The sequence below is a fragment of the Ischnura elegans genome, chromosome 11 (assembly GCF_921293095.1).
Source record: "Ischnura elegans chromosome 11, ioIscEleg1.1, whole genome shotgun sequence".
In the NCBI taxonomy this organism is placed as follows: domain Eukaryota; kingdom Metazoa; phylum Arthropoda; class Insecta; order Odonata; family Coenagrionidae; genus Ischnura; species Ischnura elegans.
In genome coordinates this window covers 21,733,984-21,755,851 of record NC_060256.1, presented here as the reverse complement: position 1 = coordinate 21,755,851, position 21,868 = coordinate 21,733,984, and the positions used below count along the sequence as shown (strand labels likewise).

General features: G+C 38.4%; 1 protein-coding gene across 6 annotated transcripts in view; it reads left to right on the top strand.

The window, feature by feature from the left end:
* The window catches only part of LOC124167570 (leucine-rich repeat-containing protein 74B-like), a 39,246-nt gene that overhangs the window by 8,925 nt on the left and 8,453 nt on the right, over nt 1–21,868 (top strand). For all 6 annotated transcript variants that reach the window (XR_006866721.1, XR_006866720.1, XM_046545541.1 and 3 more), the window contains 3 exons: nt 754–929; nt 13,216–13,484; nt 20,619–20,772. Coding sequence is in view for 4 of the 6 variants with exons in the window: in XM_046545541.1 (XP_046401497.1) it covers nt 754–929; nt 13,216–13,484; nt 20,619–20,772 (599 nt within the window). In the remaining 2 variants the exon portion in view is untranslated. The remainder of the gene's footprint in view (nt 1–753; nt 930–13,215; nt 13,485–20,618; nt 20,773–21,868) is intronic.

Here is a 21,868-nt window from a genome sequence, read left to right as displayed (position 1 = left end):
CTTATGTTTCATGGCCTGCCATCTGTCTCCGCGTCTTCTGCTAGACGCTGCAATTGTGCCCAGCGTCTCAGAGTGTCTTTCGCAGTGATCGGAAACAGCAGAATTTTTGCCTCCACACTGAATATGATATTATTGCAAAAAAGTAGTGGTTTGATAATTTTTTCAGCATTGAGTGTGTTAAGGCTTTGTGTTTCATAGTTTGCAAAGATTGAATCTGTAGTTATTGTGCAACATGCATTCCATGCATTACTTGTGATCCTCCAGATGATAATTACCTATATCCGTCCCTCCACTACCAGCTGACCTTAACGAATTAAGGAACAGAATTGAAGCAGCTTTTGCAGCAGATACTTGTGAGACACTTATAATCGTTCGGGAAGAACTTGCATATCATCTTGACTTGTGCCATGTGAGGAATGGTGCTCACGTTGAACACTGGTTGGCTACTATGTGTAAATTTTTGAGTTTCTCTTTCATTTTATTTGTGATTTACAGCTATAAGTTTAGTTTAATTAATATTAGAAAGTAGTGAAACCCCGCGGTTCATTTTGAAACACCCGGTATCATGGCTCTTAGAGAACCATGGGCAATAATTATGAAGGCATAGGTGTATTTGGAACTATGTATGTGGTTCAAAAAATTTAGCATTTTTGTCAGTTATTACATGCCCTTGTGATCTAGCTCTTTCAATTCTTTGAAAGATCAAATATGTCACTCAAAGTCATGCTAAATAATGTCCTCCTTCAATTACAGTTTTATGGTGTTGATCCTAAGGGAGTGCGAGCCATTTCCAAGACATTATTTTACAACGTTGATGTGTCCAAATTGAATCTGGAGAGTAATTACCTAACATGCGATGCTATGTATCATTTGGGTGAAATGTTAAATGTTAATGGAGCACTGACGGAGCTTAATCTAAAGGGTTGCAGGTAAGAGTTGCTCTTCAACTGCTTACAATCTTCCAACATAAAGAATATGTTCTCTTGACTGCCTTTATTTTTGGTGTATTAGTTGTTACAGCCCTGTTGTGTTCATGCTTTTCATAATCTAGTAGGTTCCACCATACATAGCTCATAAGAAATTATTTTAGGCATTACAAAGTGTAGTAGAAGTTGTTTATCGTCACAATGATATACTATAGCAAATTCCATACTTAATTTATTTATGATAGACCTGTAATTTTTTTGTTTTTTCCCGGCGAACAATTGCAGTGAAGTTTTCTCGGGTTTCACACCGGGTCAGGTCCTCCATTTCTCCTTCCAACGTTTCGATGGACAACTCGCCCATCGTCTTCAGGGATTCAGGAATCCAATACCAATTCCTCAAAGTCTCGGGGTATATATACAAAATTCTGTGGTTGAGGGCGGTTCAGCGTCTCCTGATTAGCTGCCAGTCCCCTCGTATTTTTAGGAGGTGGTCCCATATATGGCTTAAATTATAGCCGCAGCCTCTGTTGATGTTATTGCTGTTTTTCCGAATCTGAATAGATTCTTTTATTATGCGGTCCCAGTATCCATTAGATCGACAGAGCAGCTTCCCAGTGAATCATCAGTATTTTTATTCTTGCTCCATGTAATAAGGCCACAAAAAATTTCAATTCATGCTGGAATTGTTTTTAATAAAACGTTAAAATTTCCTTATAGTTTATGTATCATAAAAAAAACAACTGTCATCCTTCACCGGACTATTTTTTTAAATATTTTGTTATGCATTGCGAAGTTCAAGTCAAATCACGTTAATTGCATGAATATGATGCAAAGGCCGGATCGATACCAAAACTTAATGCAATAAGAGTAGATAAAAAACAACAATGTCAGTATGTACGCCTTCTGCACCATAGTGTTGCCATTTAACCTCGATCGATGTCGTCTGTAATGCAAAAAAAAACTTTTTAAATGACAAGTGAAAAAAAATGTTTTGACATGCACAGTCTCACAGGTGATTTTGGCGATAAGATAAGAATAATGGTGAGCGTTTTATCAATCTGGACCGAGGCGACAGTGGAAAGGTACGAACTAGATAATGAATCAAAGTCGCAAGGATTGCTGCAGCTGTCAGTGCAAGCGAGCAATATCCGTCCTCTCCCGCCGAGGCGTTTCCAAGAGCACATGAAAAAAATTGATAAATAAAAATGATAGACCTGGGTTTTGCTTTAGGCCTAGAAAATGGCCCTGAAGAGCTGAAACCCAGATCGGTCACTATTAAATTAAATATGGAGTCTGCTATGTATTGTGTTTCATTATGAATATAAAGTATAGTGGAAGCTTGGTTTAACAAGTGCTCATAATACCCAGAATATTTCTCGCTGTATGAGGCTCTCATTACACCCGAATGTGGAGGGTGAAGCCCTTCAATTCCCATGTTCACCTTAATTACCCCTTTTATGTTGTATTGGTGCTATTTCATTGAGGCATAAGATTTCTCTTTTTGTTAAATCGCATATTCGTACATAATTTTGCGAATGAAATATCGCAAAACATGTAATGGCACTTGTTTACAAACACCATGCATCGCTGATTGTGAGTGTGTGGCGATGTGATCATGGATCTGGTGTCATCAGGGATTGGCATGTTGTGTCAAAACACTGTGCAAAGGCAGGAATCATGTTGCATATACCCAAGCCATAATCCAAAGATTTGCATTGCACAAAGTTGCGGGAGTGGGAGTCATTGTAGGGGACGGTTTGGTGAGCATGCAGCACAGTCTTGCCATCCGCAATACTTGTGAACAATAAACAACTTCTTGTGATGGCGAGTAACATGCGTTTGTGCCAAGACTGGGACAAGTTGTTGGTACTGAGGCAATGTTCGTACTGTTAAAAATGTAGACGTGGCACATCTTGCATTCTACCTTGTAGTTGACTAATGATATTGCTAGAAAGCGCATTAGTCTGTGGCAAAATCTCTCCCCAGCTCTGGTGTAGTATTGATCAGCCTGGTGTGGTCGTGGCACCAATCAGCCGAGCACACTACCTTGGTAAGCTCTCGGTGCAGCTCCTGATCAATCATCTATGTGCAGACTGAGGCTTGTCCCTGCATGGAGCTATGCTGCCCTTAACCCCTCGACGCCGTCATGCGTACCCAGTACGCACCCTTTAAATTTCGTTTGCCGCCATCATGCGTACCCAGCACGCTTCCTGACCTATTGTATATAATATTTTTTCTTCGCTATATATTGTTTTTTAAATTAAAATTAATTGCTCTATCTTTTGAAGAAATGTTTTTCCTCTCCTATAAAATATTCATAGTGACTTTATGTCTTCAGGATATTTTTAAATGTTTCGATGAAATTCCATTTTAAACCAGTGCATTGACGAATTCGGTCCAAAAACTCGACGCCTTCCTTCAACTCTACTATCTTGAAAACTGCCACCTATTCTGCTTGTGGGACGTCAAGAAGGGGCAGCTACTATAGCTTGAGATACGGTATCTTCTAACAGTGGTGCAGCGAGGGGGGGGTTTTGGGGGATAAAACCCCCCCCATAGCTCACAGAAATTTTTAAGTTAAATCTATTTTAGTTAATTAGATTAATAATGGTGATAGAATAGTGTGAGGATTAATAAAATATCACTCAGAAGGCCATAAAAATCACCATTTGAACCATCTATCTTAATTTTTTTCCGGCGGAAGGCCTCTGAACTTCCCGCTTACCCTAGGCGGGTGTGCAATACCCCTAAGCCCCCCAGTATTAGTTGCATCCGAAACCCCCCCTAGCCTTATTCCTGACTGCGCCCCTGTCTTCTAAGCTCACTGCCTTCGCTCCATCTTCTCCTTGTGTGTCGTCACCTCGAGCCCCAAGTGTTTGGTTCGCCTCATTAGTCCTAAGCAAAGGGGCCATGTGCCTCGTTCCGCATTTATTTTTTTCTTTTTTTTTTCTGGACAGTAATCAACGAAGTCAGCGAATACCAGGACCCCTTCGACATATTTTCTCGTCTCTTGATAGAGCTCCCAAATCACGCGCTTTCGTCCACTAGGGTCATTCATGCTGTGTGGTGTTCTTTCAGGCAGTGTGTTGAAATTCTCATCGCGTGTACTTCCTGTGTGTGGTATTTTTATTTATAATTGGGGATCCTACGAAATGGGAATAGTATTTAAAGGCAAAAAAGAGGCTCGGAACTATGTTTGTGTGTTAGGTTATAGTAAATTCATTGGTGGGGTGAATTTCAAGGACCTGTTATTGAATTCATACCTAATGGAAAGAAAACGCCATTACAAGTGGTGTATGAAGTTATTTAGGAGACTATTGAATGCCGCATTCCTAAATTCATATGTTGTTCACAGAGAAAACACGTATAAAAAATTGACTTATCATTTTGCGTGCCATTGGTCGAGGTAATATTTTTAATATATCCAACTTCATACGGACTGCTTGGACATGGCCGTCACTCCTTACACAATTTAGCACCAAGACTCACAGAAAAACATTTCATAAGGACAATTCCTGCAGCTGGGAAGAAATCAAAGTCTCAAAGGAGGTGTGCAGTTTGTGCCTAATATGGGAAATGAAGAGACTGCGTGTTCTGGTGTGAAAAATGTGCAGTGGGATTATGCTTGGATTGCTTCAAATCGTGTAACACAAAGCAGATTTTCTTAGGTAAAATCATTTGAATATTAACACATTGACGTTTGAAACATTAGCACGTGATTACCTATATGAAATGATACGGTAGTAATAGAACAAAGTCAGAGAAATGGGCGAAGTGATAAATTTTCAAGTAGGCGAAACGGGTAATCCTATTGAAAGTATCCAATCTGTTATGAAATTTTCAACCCCAAATAACTAAAATACATAATGTAATTGTATTTAAAAAATGCATGGAATGTTAGAGATCTCACAGCTTATTCTAAATGAAATTGGAATCTTTCAAAACTGAAAATTTATACATTAGTTCATAGAAGCTTCTATGAACTAATGTATAAATTTGTTTTTTTTTCAATCTCCTAGGAGATACCTAAAACAATAAATATTTATTTAAATTGCTCAAAAAATTATTATATAGTAGTGCAATATATAACGTCATCATCATCATCATCACTGGTCAACAATCCTAGGATTGGTTTGACGCAGCTCTCCACTCAGTTCTCCTATCAGCTAATCGTTTCACACCTACGTATTTCTTCTCTTTCACATCTCTCTTTACTTGTTCCATATATTTTGTTCGGGGTCTTCCTTTTCCATTCTTGCCTTCCACTTGTCCTTGGACGATTGTCTTCATCAGGCCATCATGTCTCAAGATGTGGCCTATAAGGTTGTTCCGTCTTCTTATTAAGGTTTTCATGAGGCTTCTCTTCTCTCCTACCCTTCTTAGGACTTCCTCGTTACTAACTCGGTCGATCCATTTGATTTTCATCATTCTTCTGTAGCACTACATTTCAGAGGCCTCTATCCTTGCTTTCTCCGCTGCGGTCATTGTCCATGCCTCACTTCCATATAGGAGCATACTCCAGATGTAGGTTCTTAATGTATAAGGTAAGTTTAGAAAAATTTTCAACGATACTGATAGCATATTACGAAAGATATAAATCATTGAACCATTGTATGCCAAAAAGGCGAAGTCATTTTAATCTCATCTGGCCGCTGGGATGGGATTTAATTAAATGCCCGCCGCACTTGAGGGGTTAAAAGATCTTTCATAAAGATCTGTGCCGGCAAGTTGGAGAGTCATTCAGTTGAGTTGTGCCTAGCAATTTAATCAGTGCAGTGATGTATTTTTGATTCTTCAACATAGAATGCACATGATACTTCAAATCGACTTTCTGAAAAAATAATAGCCTTATGGAGTTTGGAGGACGAACCTTGGTACGCAAATTTCCCTACACCAAGAAAATAAAAATATGTATTTAATTAACGACTTACCTATTAATAATTCAATCAAAGAGGTTTTCTCACAATTTATCCTTCCAAAAAGGTATATTGATGGCTAAGTTCTAACAACACGTATCTCAAATTTAGCTACTTTTCATGAGACCAAAAAAACTATTAATTTTTTCTAGTTGTACGCTAAAATTAAAAACAAAAAATTCATAAAACTGAAAAAGAAGCATACATTTGTCAACAAAGAGTTGTTTTTTGGTTGAATTTAATTTTTTTAATGTTATTACACTTTGTTTAAGATACCTATGTCAAACCAGCCAAATTTTGAGACACACGTTGTTAGAACTTAGCCATCGATATGTATCTTTTTCTTTTCATGTATAAGATGCTGGAAACGCAACACTTCATCTTCCACCAATGGCTGATTCAGGGCCTCTCTTCAGTTTTCCTGTAGTATGAAAATGTTTTCAAACTATTTAGTTTTAGCAGCAGCCAGCACCCAGGAATTTTTGCTGAATTAATCTGGTTTGTAGGGGATGAATTGAGTAATCTAGAATCTACTTCTGACCAGATATAGCACATTTATTCAGAGCAATGAAAAATCCAAAAGGTTGATGAATTGCTGTGGGGTTTGCAGCTGACTCAGGCTCTCCATAATTGCCGGCCTGGCATTTCGATAGCCTAGTTTTCCACCATCCTCAAGGCTGGATAGCGTGTCATTGTATTTTCTGGTATCTACGTATACAGTCAGATGTCGGATCATGCTTATATTTCGGTGGTATGAATACTGGACAATTCCATATTGCAACATCTAGCTGTTAGGGCGATGGACAACTTGGGCATCTAAATTCTGGCTATAATGGAGACCCTGACCCAGATGCAAAGTCGACAGTAATGTATCGCAATTAGAATGGCCTTCCTGCTGCTCTTGCAAGACTGCAAGCATCTCCTCTATGGAGTGAAGTGGCCTAGGAGCCATCACTGACGAATGCTATATGCTTGACATTTGGGTCAAAACCAGATATGATGTGAATGATATGTGTAGCACAAGTCCATTTTGGGAAAGGGTAAAGAAGCACTTGTTTTCAAGAGGGCTCAAGTGGAAATTGTATATTTCTAGCTCTTCTTACATAAATCCACCTCCATGGTGTAGGGAGCTATAAATGCCTCCCCTCTTCCATAGTTTGGGACAGGGGTGCAATTAGGAATCAAGGCTGGAGGGGGGGTTTAGGTGCAACTAATACCAGGGTGTGTGGGGGTATGGAATACCCACCAGGATAAGTGGTAGGTGCAACATTAATAAATTGCAGAATTTTAAGATAAATGGTTCAAAATGGTGAGTTTAACGGCTTTCTGAGGGATATTTTATTAATCCTTACACTATTCTATTGGTAATATCAATCCAATTAAGTAAAATGGATTAAACTTAAAAATATCTCCGAGCTCGGGGGGGATGTTTTATCCCCTTAAACTCCCCCTCGCTGCACCATTGGTTTGGGAAAACTTAAGGTGGGGTTTAGGGTCTTATGGTGTGCGTAAAAGATGTTTACATCCCACCACTTGGTAGGAATCTTATGAAAGGACACGTGTGGCAAAAGGAGTTGACTTAGAAATGTGGAGATGGGGCTTTGGATAATGCAGCCATAAATTCAATGATATAAAAATATGGATTGGAAAAAGCTATGGGTTCCTCTTCTATTACATCACAAACTTTTGACCACTCTTATGAATCACACCTATCAATTTTTCTTGTTTGATGAAAAGAGGAAATCGGAAAGGATTTTTTCAAGTCGGGATAAGCACAACCTGTACCCATGGCTTTGAGAAGTGGCTTGCCAACACTAAGGGGATGCAAGGGTCATACATATGTATTTCTGGTGAGAGGTTTATTCAGCAAAAGACTATCTTTTTAGATTTTGTCATTTCTTGGCCACTAGGTATGGAAATGAAGGACAAGATGCTTATATTCCTGTCGAATAGCTTTCAAATTTTGTGATACATATTTCACCACTCGTGTAATGGTCAAATGAAGTCGAAATATGTTTAACATTCTTCCATGGCCTTCTCCAAATGCATGTAAGAATAGTTGAGTTTGATGATGAACATGAGTTATAAGTCTAATTCTGTCATCCCATCTTTTAAGACTCGTTTCATTTTATCTTTGCTGGTGAGGAGGTAGGGCTGAAGCTTGAGGAGAGGGAAATTTTCTCGACATGTGACTATCCATTCCCCTTCTGCCAATCGAAGGAAAGTAGGCATGGCATAGCGCTTTGGTAATTCAGTTGCTTTCAGGCCTCCATTGTGTTAACAATGTGGATCCGCTCGTGGAGCAATGTTGCCTAACTTCATGTGTCCTCCATGTATGTCTTTTAAGTATGCTTTTCACCAATGCTGTCGCATTCAGCATGGTAGCTGACGATGTCATTGGCTTCTGTGAGGGGATTATCCTCAATACCTTCGGAATGAGTAGGTATATTGTCTTGGCACTGGGCCCAAAATACCTGTTGCCAACCAAGACTCATACCTTTTCAGTGAAAAAACAGGCGACAATATACCGTATTCCTCCGAATATAGTCCCCCTCTGAATATAGTCCCCCCCCCCCCTAATTTTAAGGCTTGAGTTTCGGGGAAAAATTAAAAAAATGGATCTGTATGTAGTCCCCCCTTAGCATTTACCACTGGCAATTTGGAAAAAAAGGGGGGGGACTATATTCAGACAAATACGGTATGTACCGTATTTATCTGAATATAATCCCCCTTTTTTCCAAAAATGCCCATGGAAAAAGTGGACTATATTCAAACACATTTTTTTTTTAATTTTCCAGAAACTGAAGCCTCAAAATTAAGGGGGGGACTGCATTAAGAGAAATACCTACAGAATATGCATTTGGCAACGTTAAGTTCACTCGACTTGCTCTCTCTCTTGGTACTACCCCTACATCATTAGCGAAACCCTGTGAGAATGTCCGGGCTCTGATGAAAGCTCACCCGCAAAAATTTAAGTTAGCAGATTATAGTTTTTATCATAGGACTACTATCGCTACACTATGAAGCCCTCATTATAATGAGATTCTTCCCATATGCCATACTCACTAAAATGAGTGTCCACTGCATACGTAGCAGTATGTACATATTTCTAAATACAGGGCCGGTTCTTGACATTTTTCTGGTGAAAGTGGACAACATTCCGGTGCCCACCTCCCTTCCCCCTCAAAAATGACCTAAGAAGTAGTAGGGATTCTTCCTGGATGAATTTTAAAATAAATACTAATACTTTAGGAAAAAAGGTTAAGACTTAAATGTCAGCGTGAACCTATAACGTCCTTGCTCTTATATATTGAATGTGATATTTTCAGAGCGTAAAAAAACCTATTATGCATAAAAATTCATAGTACTGTCATGCAGTGGTGCAGCGAGGGGGGGATTTTGGGGGTTAAAAACCCACCCAGAGCTCAGATAAATTTTTAAGCGTAATCCATTTTACTTAATTGGATTGATATTATTAATAGAATAGTGTAAGAATTAATAAAATATCCCTCAGAAAGCCGTAAAACTCACCATTTTTGAACCGTGTATCTTAAAATCTCGCACCTACCACTTATCCTGATGGGTATTCCATACCCCCACACACCCCAGTAATTGTTGCACCTAGACCCCCCCCCAGCCTTAATTCCTAGCTGCGCCCCTGCTGTCATGAATGAGTCTGTAGGTGACAGAGGGACAGACAACTGGAAGAGTCCATTTGGGAATGGCAATAACCCAAGTAGTGAGAGCATGGATATCCACTGTATGTTATATCCTTTCTTCTACAGTAATTTTGTGTAGTAAATCAACCTTTAAACTCCATGTTTGATTACTCCTTAGCTTTGCGAGTGGTAATAAAATAATTTTTTTTCCTGCTATACATATTTTTGGAAATTTTATCAGAAAATCAGATTTTTATATGGGCTCTAATGACACCATTAGCCCCAAGTATTGGAAAAATGTTTTTTGACCCTTGCCTGCTGGTGCCAATGAGAGGAAAACGTTTTCTGTGTAATTAGTAGCGTAAGAATATTTTAAACCTCTCTGTACAGAACTGTTTTTTTTCTGGGGAGTTGCCCAAGCATTCTTCTCCCTCTGATTGGGGACACAACTCAATGGGGTACCCGACCACTGGACTAGACCCTCTAACCCCACCATAGCACGAATCCTGGGTAAACTTATTGTGTTACTGGTGTTTTTTAAACCAAATATTGCTTTTGATTTTCAATAACTTACTCTTCTGTAAGTACAACTAACATTTTTTTAAGCATTATGGAATTTTAAATGGATTTTTGTCATTGATAATAACAAATTGGTGAACGCAAGGTACTAAGACTCTAAATCCAGAAGTCTGATATTAGTAGTGCTAAAATTTTGTTTTAAACTTGCTTACTCGCAGAAAAAATGAAAGATTCATTTCAAAGTATAAAAAATTACTGTATGCAACCAATTTTTCTTTGCAAAAATCACTGCCTATTCAAGCAGTTCACTGAGGATTCCTGCTGTGAGGAGGATCATAAATGAGTGAAAGGGCCAGGCTTAATTGCCAAGGAGTGGCACTAGGGTCTCGCTTAGCTGGGTCTCAGGCAGGGCCTGAATACCACTGACCATGGCTACCTCAGCGATCACTTCCCTTCCCCTGCAAGGTTCCATCATTTGCGTTGAAAAAGTCACGCCCTCTATACCCAATGTTAGGTCTTCTGCATATGTAAATGCTTGTCAGCTCCACCTGACATCATGGAAGGGTTAAATCAATCTGTACTACTTTACGAGGGACGTTTTTTTTTCAAGCTCCGATAGGCCATGAACAGAAGACGAAATGATTGATTAAACATTTTTTCTTAGGTAAATCTTGAGTACACTTATGGTGTCCTTTTGACATAATCGCCTCGGCAATTGAGGATTTTATTGTGCCTGTGGACAAGCTTTACTATACCTTCTTCATTGGATATTGCTGCTAATGCTGCCAAAATGTTGCCTTTGTCCTGAAGCTCATTGTCCATTTGAAAAAGCTTACATCCTAGCCACATCTTCATTTCAGTGGTTAGATGGGAGTCACACGGCACTAGGTCAGCATTGCACGGCTGGTGATTGAAAATGTCCCATTGAAACTGCTCAAAGAGCAAGTTGGGCTGCATCAGCACGAAGATGAGGGGTGTTGCCATGGATCAGAACCCTTCCAAAAGTCAGCATGTCTCTTCTTGTGTTGATGGAGACTTCTGCGGGGTGGTGCAGCATGCGTAGCAAGGTTTTCGGGTTGACCTCCGCGTCGTTTCATCTTCATGGCGACAGTTTCGCTGGCGTTGTGTCGTTGTTCCTTCCTATACGTGCTCGGTGGCATTGGCCAAACATCAAGAGCCATGAAATTCAGAATGCAAGAACACCTAAGGGCCACCAAAAATAGACAGTTTCGGTTATCCGCTATCTCCGAGCACATATGGGAAGGACCAGCACACAATGTGGACTTTGAAAGGGTGAAAATTATCGCTAGAGAAAAGCATTACTTTCCCCGACTCATACGAGAGGCTATCGAAATAGCAAAAACATCCACTTTCAACAGGGAGGACAGCTATTCGCTCTCAAACACCTGGAAGAGACTCTTACCCAAACGGCCCAAACCAAGGCCTATATGAGACGGGTAAAAACCTGCATCAAACACTTCATACCTGAAGACGCCAGCTACAACGCCAGCGAAACTGTCGTCATGAAGATGAAACGACGTGGAGGTCAACCCGAAAACCTTGATATGCAGCATTTCTCTTCGTTTGTTTTGAATGGGAATGGGTATAATGTTTCACTCTGTTTTACACTCTAGCCTCAGTGCATTAAAAAATTCTCTTTTATCGGTATAAATGTGAAGACATGTCAATGCTGAAAATGGTCGGCGAGTTTTCTGGCTGTCGCTCTGCAGTGCACACTTGGCAGGAGAATCAATTGACGCAGTGTTGTTGATGAGATTGCCACTAACCTTAAACTAACAACATACGGTCAGAAATGACTTGGGCATGTGGTGCGGAGAATGGGTTGCCCTATGCGTGCAGTACTCGCCTGTCGCTTGTATGGTATTTTTGCTTAGTTATCGGAGGTTGAAAAAAAACGTACCTTGTATAATTCAACCTGGCCGATTTAAAATTAATTATACAGTTATATGATCCTCAAGAAATTTAGTATCCCATTCCTTGCTATGTTTAGTGGTACATATTGTGTCAATGAAAACATTTCGGCTTTCGGGGTAATATTCAGTTTCTGAAAGTGATGATGCAGCTACAGTGAGCACATTTTCCTGACTTACCTATAGAACACTATTTTTGGCATAATCCTGAAGAATAGCAAAAGTCATAAATTAGTTGAGTGACAACATTCAAAAATATGGAATGAAGGTTAGAATTTGGAAAATAATAACTTGAACTGAGAAAATTCAATTATGATGATAACCATTTGAAGTATGACGTAGGGATACTAAAACGATAGCTTAAAACTATTGAATCAAAAGCTTTGTAAGACATGAAGTCTTTACTAATGAGCAATTTTAATGCAAAAAAAGTGTTAAGCAAGTTTAAAAAGTACGTATGTAATGAGTTAACCGGTATTGTAAAAAAATTTTTTTTTTCATTCTGTCTGCAAATTTAACACTTTCAAAATGCCATTGCCTGGAAAACAGTAAGGTAGCCTGAAACTATGTCATCATCAACTACACACAATTCTGTATTTGATAGGTAAATAATATTACTGTTGTTACATATCAGGCAAAAAATGGAAATGTGAGTGCTATGTTACTGAGTGGCGGATTGTAAGTTGTACCATACTTTATGGTTGTACCTACTGCAGTTGTAATAATTTTTAATTTTTATCCTACAATAAGAGTGAATAAAGTTAGTAGCATTTCAAGTAATTCCATGTTCTAATCACTAAACTTAGTGTATGCTCAGCCATTTCACTTACAATTGCCTTCTTTGACGTCCTTAACCATTTTCGTCAGGAGTTTTTTGTACGTAATTTTTCTATACATCCAACCAATTCCTTGCATTGCATGAACCCAATAGCAGTGGCTGTGCTGCAGTCCATGATCCCAGTGCAGAGACAGGTTTTCGAATAAAATACCTCAAAGAGATCAATCATGATACCAGCCTGTTGTCCTAAAAAAGGTCGTTTATTGCCCTTGCCCTATGCTTTTTGGGACAAGTTCAACCTTTCTCAGCACCAAGGTGGCTCATTTCTTTGTACGGGACTTCACCATAGTACTTTCAGCTCTTCTGCACATCCTTTTCATAATAAATATAAAAAAATTAAACTTATTTACTGTGTAACTTCTAAAATATTTATGTACTTGTTGACGAGTCAATAATCATACAGTTTAATTGTTCATTGTTATTTAGAATTGGACCTAGAGGTGCAGAAGCATTGGCTGAAGGTCTGCATGCAAATGCATCATTGTTGACCTTGAACTTGACAGGCAATGCCCTCACAGATGAAGGTCTGAAGTTTTTGATTCTGCCAATTACAGAACATGAGTCACTGACTTATGTTATTTTGAGAGATAATGCCTTGACTCAAAGATCAGCTCAGCGTTTGAGTAAACCCTTGGAAGGAAGTAGTGTGCTTCAGAAATTGGATTTGAGTTGGAATTATCTCAATTCTACTGATGGTAACATCATGTAACTTTATCTTAATAGAAGTAAGATTATCCATGTAGAGATGCTAAGGGAATAAGGTGGATATTTACATGTAGTCTTTTGACTTCCTAAGGCCTTACATTACATATGTCCTTTTAGGAATGATTCAAGCTTGGTTTTTATATTCAAGATCTTCTACTGTCGTTCCAATACAAATAGTAAATTTCTGAAAGATTTATGCTACAAAGAATTAAATTCCCATCTGTTTGGGATACATTTTTATGTTGGCAGGAGGGTTCTCCTTGTGTCATTTGATTTGATGGGAATTAAACATTAATTTTATTCTCTCATTAAAATCAGATCATATTTGCTGCTCCCCAGATCAGCCTGTAATTATTGGCGTAAGTTGCTTGGAAAATATTCCATGGAGACGGAAGTACCCAGCTAAAGAAAAGAAAGGAACCAGAAATTCAATTTAATGGTGGCACTCACACTGAGAGTGGCAATAGACTATAGAACACTATTTTTAGCACAATCCTGAAGAATAGCAAATAGTCATAAATTCGTTGAGTGACAACATTCAAAAATATGGAATGAAGGTTAGAATTTGGAAATTAATAACTTGGGCTGAGAAAATTCACTAATGATGATAACCATTTGAAGTATGACGTAGGGATACTAAAACGATAGCTTAAAACTATTGAATCAAAAGCTTTGTAAGATATGAAGTCTCTACTAATGAGCTATTTTCATGCAAATGAAGTGTTGAGCAAGTTTAAAAAGTACATATGTAATGAGTTAACCGGTATTGTAAAAAAAAATAGGTATTGATGTTGTTGTTGCTATGAGAGGTGTTTTGCTAGGCTCTTGCGGTGTGAAGATAAAATGTTTAATGTTCTCCTAAGAAAAGAAATCATCCATCAGCTTCACTGGTTAAGGTATAGCTTACTCCAGATTTAGCCGCAGAAATGTAATTTTAGAAATTCAGGGTAGGGGACCAGTTCCCTTCTTTGTGCCTCCTTGCATTTGGAAATGTTTTTGTATGGTATGGTATTTGGAGGAGGCGACCGACAGCTTAGGTCATTTGCGCCTTGAGGGAAGGGTATGGAAGGAAGGGTGGAGAGAAACTCACCGTTGGCATTAGCCTGCTCTGAACGAAAGGCGCCAAGGGGACCACAGCTTAACGTCCCATCCGACGGATGGAGTGCAGCGCTTGAAATGTCCTCTACACATCATTCAAGCAGGGATTGGGCAGTCTATGCAAACTCTCTGCCACCACCAGGATTTGAACCCAAGCTCACAGGGTGGGAAGCCAACACTTTAGCCACCACATCAACCCGATCCCCTTCTGCAATGATTTTGTGTTGGTCTGTCCTAAAGCTTGACCAGAGATTTGAGCCTTGTACCCATTGAACAGTTGCTTTATCTCAGGGCTGTAACTAGGAGTGTTGTCAGGGGGGCAAAGATCACTTTGCCGCCCTCCTCCCCTGATCCCCCTTACTCCCTCTTTACCCCTTCCCCCACCACTATAATAAATGATGTTTAAGAGGAATGTACGAGGTGGTGACGGAGGCAATTTTAAGCTTTTTTCGTCCTATTAACATGGGTTCACAATTCCTTAGTTACTTAGCTATGGCAATGCAAACATTTCTCTAAATGCACTTTTCAGTATCCATGAAAATGGTTTTTCTTGCGTATCCAGTCTTTTTGATATTTTATTTAATACTCTGGCTTTTTTAAGGGCATTAAATAATTTAGGTTGGACAAATACGTGAATATACCTAATTGTTTGATATAATTAATCTCAACATGGGTGAGATTGCACAATCATATTGTTGGTACTTGCTCAAAGCTATTGTTTAATTAAGTTCAAAGATTAATCATGTCAGACAATAATATTAGCATATTTTTGTCCATCCATATTTGTTGAAAGATCTTAAGAATCCAAAGTATTAAATAAAATATCAAAAAGTCTGGATACCTTAGAAAAAACGTTTTCATGGTAACTGAAAAGTGCATCCAAAAAATGTTTGCATTTGTTCAGTAACTAAGGAGTTGCGACCCCATTATTATAGGACTAAAAATTCTAAATATTGTCTCCCCTACGACCTGAAGTATTGCAGATTCCTCCTGATACACCCTCTATAATACATCAGTAAGCTTTTTTTTAGATGCAGTAATTGAAATTACAAACTCTAAATTTCCTATTAAGAAGTTTTATTAAAATTATTCTTTTACAATTTATAAATTTTGATATTTTTAAATATTGCCATTAGAAAAATTAAATATCTATTTCAAATAAATTTAAAATATTGCTGCCCCCTGAAATCTGCCGCCCACGGCATGTGACCCCTCTGCCCCACCCTATTTCTGGTCCTGCTCTCTATACTTGGTTATCATGCTCCCCTATTTTGTAAGGAATCAGTTGTAATTTTTCCGGTATTCCTACTGGTCCTGGCAGCTAGATCTGAAAATATGGAAACGCCGATGAAAAATTTTCATTGCTTATCTATTAAGGTGTGTTTTTTTGGAGGTTGTGTAAGAACTAAGATAGGTTTACATGAAACATGTATTTAGTGCATTATTTCCTGTTTACCTGTGTTCATTGATGACTGAACAAAGTAATTAGGCTCAATTTCAGTTACTTTTACTGAAAGTTTATAGATTACAAGTAGGTATCAGTTACTTATCTAAAAGCTTTCCAAGAAGTATCATTTCAATGTCAAATTTCCTGGAATTTAAACTTTCTAATTTTGATAACCACTTTCCTTTGTTTCATGGCAATTTAAAATGCTTTTAAGATAAGATTTTCATTTAAGCCTTCAGTCTACATTTTCTCATGGCTATGATCTTCCTTTGTTCTTGTGCCGATAATTCAAAAAGGGGCCACTTCTTTGTAATATTACTTGTACATAATTTATTCTAAGTTTCCAGACTACAGATATCCTCCAGGACTTGCATGTATATGCAGAACTTTCCTGGAACATTAATGGGTTATAATTCTCAAAAAATAGGCTTTTGAAAGTAATTTGGCACTATGTTTATGAGATTCCTCTCCCAAGTTATATGATGTCCTCCACGCTGACATAAAAATTTTCCTTCCAATTCGCAGCTCACAGAGAATGGACCTGTGCGAGTTGGTACAATTCTCCTGCAATTCAAAGAAATTGCCCAGATAAGGAAATGGAGATACCCTATCACTGGCGATGGTTGAATTTCTCTGCCCCCTGAAGTTTCCTCATTATTCTGCCCTCTTGAAAATCACAATTTTTTCCACATTGTGATTGAAAAGAATGACAATGGTGACCAATGATTACAACTCCCTGGTGACAGCACATATAACCTTGGGTAATACTCAGCTGAACAATTTAGAAGAATTCACGTATTTAGGAAGCAAGATCACCACGGATGCCAGAAGCAAAAGGGAAATTAGCAGTAGAATACAACAGGCAAAAATAGCTTTCAACAAGAAGAGAAAGATATACGTTTCAAAAAACATGAGTATCAAGATTAGGATGAATCTACTCAAAACTTTTGTATGGAGCATAATGCTTTATGGTAGTGAAACTTGGACAATTGGAGCAGCAGAGAAAAAAAGAATTGATGCTTTTCAATAAATGCAATGGTGGTTGGCGTAACATGGTGAAACTCCTTCATGATGCACAAAGGTTAAGAAAAGACTTAGCTGTTTCACAAAATAAAATATATTTGCGACCGGTTTCAATACAGCGTATCATCATCTGGCCTGTTGATACGCTGTATCGAAACCGGTCGCAAATATATTTTATTTTGTGAAACAGCTAAGTCTTTTCTTAACCTTGTGCATGATGCTTTTGAACTATGGTGCTACCGTAGAATGTTAAAAGTTTCATGGGTAGACCGGGTTACTAATGAAGAAATACTAGACAGACTGGGAGTGAAAGCAGACCTGTGGAATATTTTAACTGCCAGGAGAAATAAATGGGTTGGTCATTTACTGAGACATGATGGATTGGTAAAGACAGTTTTAGAGGGCACCGTGGAGGGGAATAGCGGCAGAGGAAGGCCGAGGTTGAGTTACATTACCCAAGTAATGAAGGACGGGGGCTGCAACAGCTACCTGGAGCTGAAGAGGCTGGCGGAGGACAGACGGAGATGGATGACTGCTGCAAACCAACCCAAGGGTTGACTACTTAGAAGAAGAAGGTGACAGTCACGAGAAGGATAAATTCATGAAATCAATCAAAACCACAAAAAATTATCTTTACCATGTGAGACATCAACATATTGCTGAACCCGAACCCTGAGTGGACACATTGCCATTGGACAAAGGCACACAAATTATGTCATGACAGTGGGATCTCAAATCTTGAATGAATTCTTTTTTTTCTCAAAAAACTCAAAAAAAAAATACTGCAAAAAAAAGAACTTACTTAAGAAGAATTACTTTAGGAATCACTCAGAGTCAGGGGCACAGCTAGGAATTAAGGCTAGGGGGGTTCAGGTGCAATTAATACCAGGATGTGTGGGGGTATGGTATACCCATCAGGGCAAGCGGTAGGTGTGAGATTAATAAATTGCAGAATTTTAAGATAAATGGTTGAAAATGGTGAGTTTTACGGCTTTCTTAGGGATACTTTTTTAATCCTTACACTATTCTATTAGTAATATCAATCCAATTAAGTAAAATGGATTAAACTTAAAAATTTCTCTGAGCTCTGGGGGGGAGGGGTTTATCCCTCAAAACCTCCCCCTTACTGTGCCTCTGCTGAGAGTACTTCAGGAATAGATTACAAGTACAATTACTTTTCTTTTAAAAGTAGCAAGTTAAAAAAATCACCAAAAAGTAATTGTTACCTTTAATTGGATCACTTTCACTTGATTACGGTGGTATGGTATGGTATTTGGAGGAGGCGACCGACAGCTGAGGTCATTTGCGCCATGAGGGAAGGGTATGGAAGGAAGGGTGGAGAGAAACCCGGCGTCGGCGTTAGCCTGCTCTTAACGAAATGCGCCAAGGGGACCACGGCTTAACGTCCCATTCGACGGACGGAGTGTTGCGCTTGAAATGTCCTCCACACAACATTCAAGCCGGGATCGGACAGTCTCTGAAAATTCTCTGCCACTGCCGGGATTTGAACCCGAGCCCACCGGGTGGGAAGCCAACACTTTAGCCACCACACCAACCCGATCCCCCCACTCAATTACCAGCCATCACTGCTAGTGAGTCATTCTCAAGGGCATAATCTCGGAGAACCAGTATTTTGAGATTTTGCCCTTGAGTATGATACATTAGCACCAAATGTAGAGGAATGTAAAACAAATAATAGTGGAAGGTTACAAAAGACATCCTTTCCTTATGGTACGACGGAAGGGTTTCCCAGGTCCATTTCAATGTTTTCCATGTGGTATCATGATGTAGACCTTTTGTCTGGCTGCTACCCATCAGTCCAAGCAGCATTGAAAATCCCATTGGAAATAATATCAGTTATCACCACCAATCCGATTTAGGGGCCTTGGGAATGTGTTAGTCTTTCCAACTCAACAAGGCAGTACCTCAAGGGAGAGACCAGTTGAAAAGAGGATTTCTAATGGAGATGGGATTAGGAGCCAAAGATTTCATCAATTACCATGGATCATGGACTTGAGATTCATTTGAAACCTAAACTTGAGATGCCATTTCTAGATATCAGATGGACAGTTTAAATACGAGAGAACTCACCACTCTGTTTTGTATTGTGCTGCTCTTTATTCTAGTTTGGTACGAGTTATAATAGGGTGGTTTCCTATTAATTTTTTATTGCCTAAATCGAAAGATTATTACTCCTGGAATACATATTTCTATTTCTTTATTCTAGTTTGGAACGAGTTATAATGGGGTGGTTTCCTATTATTTTTTTATTGCCTAAATCGAAAGATTATTACTCCTGGAATACATATTTCAATTTATACATTATTATGCATATATACATTAAGAATACATTTATATTTTTAAATGATATGTATTTTTCGTGATTAAATGAAAAGTGAAAATTTTCAAGTGCGCGAGAATGCGACGGCTAAGTATGAATGTTGGGAAAAGTCCGCTTGACGTCATTCTGATTCCGGCTGCCGCCATGTGAGGCCAGCTTGGTGCAAAGCAGGCTGCTAGCAGGTAGCAGAGTACCCAGCTAGCAGGTAGGGTTTGTCTTAAATATATTAGATTATTAATACCTTATCCAACAAAGGAAACTTCCCGCCCTTAGGCAATTTTAATAGGTGATTACATATTAAGACATGTTTCCCTGAGCTCTGTGCCTCATACATGCATTGGTAATGTCTGATGATATAAACTCCCGACTACTTAGCATCTAGGTCCCTGGAGTGGCATCTCATGGTCGCCAATCTGACCTTTTCCAAATGAGGTTAAAATTGTGGTTAAAATTCGTCTAAACTGGGATTTCTAAAACCAAATAATTTGTATATTATGAATACATTACTGTGGGTAACGAATCCCAATCAAAACCTTAAATTTTCTTTGATTAAGGAAACTACTCTATTGGCATTTTTCATAAAGGAGATACAATTTTTCCTTATAAACAGGAATACATTCAAAATGGAGAGATGGTAGGATTATTATTAGAGCCTCTAAGTGAGATCAGCAAGATTTCATATTTAACTTTTATCTACTAAGTTATGGACTATCACCCTTCATTTTGCTTCTACACATAGTAGAAGGGTGTTAGCATGTCTTTGAGTTTCTTCATGGTCTAAACATGACTGTCCTATAAACTGTCCTCCTGCATGCATGTGTTGTATTCGCCATTATTGGTTAAGGACGTGAATCAGAATGCCTATATTTGTGGAAGAATTCAATATAATTTTTTTCTTAATTAATATGATGTTGAAGGAAAAGGTGCATACCGTATTTTTCTGAATATAGTCTCCCCTTTTTTTCCAAAAAATTCCTGTAGTAAAAGTAAAGGGTTTCAGGATTCAAACATTTAAAGGCATTTTTAAAATGTTTTTCCTGAAACTGAAGCCTCAAAATAAGGGGGGTGATTATGTTCAGAGGGGGACTATATTTGGTGAAATATGGTAATTTTTTTCACCTCTAAGCCTTTAACTATTGGGACATGCTCATAATAGTATTTGTCATAAATTTTGACCAATTAGCATTTCTTGATGGGCGTCATTTACTTTTCTAGGATGTAAAAAGCTTTTTGGAGGAATCTTGAAGAGTAAATCAATAGAATCAGTAAACTTATCTTGGAATGGACTGAATGAATATACTGCCAGACATATTGCCCTTTGCCTTGGCAGAAGTACCACTCTGGAGACGCTTGACCTCAGCAACAACAGGTAAACTAACATTACCAAAAAACGGGACTACATATTTGTATTTCTATGATAAAGGTACCTAACAGCTTTTATCAATGAGAAATGTCCATAGTTGATTTTCTACCGTTTTATGGCATTTCAGTTATTGTCTTCACTATTTGCTCGTGAAAAATATCCTCTTTGCCTATGAGATCATTTCATTCAGGGGTTAGATTTGGGGAGCCATAGGAATCAGGCCACCCCAAAAGAGCAAAAATTAATAAAAAAATTAGTATCCTCTTATGAATATGGTTAATTAATGTGTAAGGACATGGTGGCTGTATGCCATAAACTCTGTTGTTACTAGCGAAAGGTACCCATTGAAAACTCTTGCAGTTTCATGGTTGTGTCCTTAGTGGTTAGCATTTTTACATAAATTATGAGTGTTAATTACTGTATTCAAAACAAGCCTAACATTTTTTCTCACAAAAATCATTCCCTTTTTTTCTGTTGACTGTAATGGGAAAGTATTTTGAAAATTGCTCCAATGAAATTTTCAAAATACTTTCCAATCGTTTGAATTTTCAAAAAATTGGTGATACTCCAATGAAATTTCTTGAATTTTGAGTAAACTCAAATGGGCTTTAATTGATGAGCTTGGTTTTAAACTTTAAAATCGAGCTCAAATATCATTTCCCGAAAATATCCTCTCTTATTGCACTTGTACATGGCACATGTAATATACCTGGAAAATGTCATGGCTCTCTCTCAAGTAGTTGTGGGTATGTGTTGATATGTGAATGAATGAATCAGTCAGTCTAGACACCTTGCTGTATAAAACATATTATAATTTGTATATGTTTAAATACAATACATATATTATGAGGTGTCCTTATTTAACGAGAGTTAACTTAAGTTATGGTGAATGTGTTTAAGATTAATTTTGGGTAATATTGATCGTGGACCCATACTGTTATCTAGCCTTCATCTTAGGTTACTGCTAAGCATTATTAGCCTGGGCAAGATCATTCCTTTTGCCACCTATGGCTTTGCTCTGCTTTGGGGTCTTACCATTGTTTACAGTTGCTAATGGTAGTCTATTTAATGGAGTGAATGTAAGGCAGGGGGCTCCCCTCAC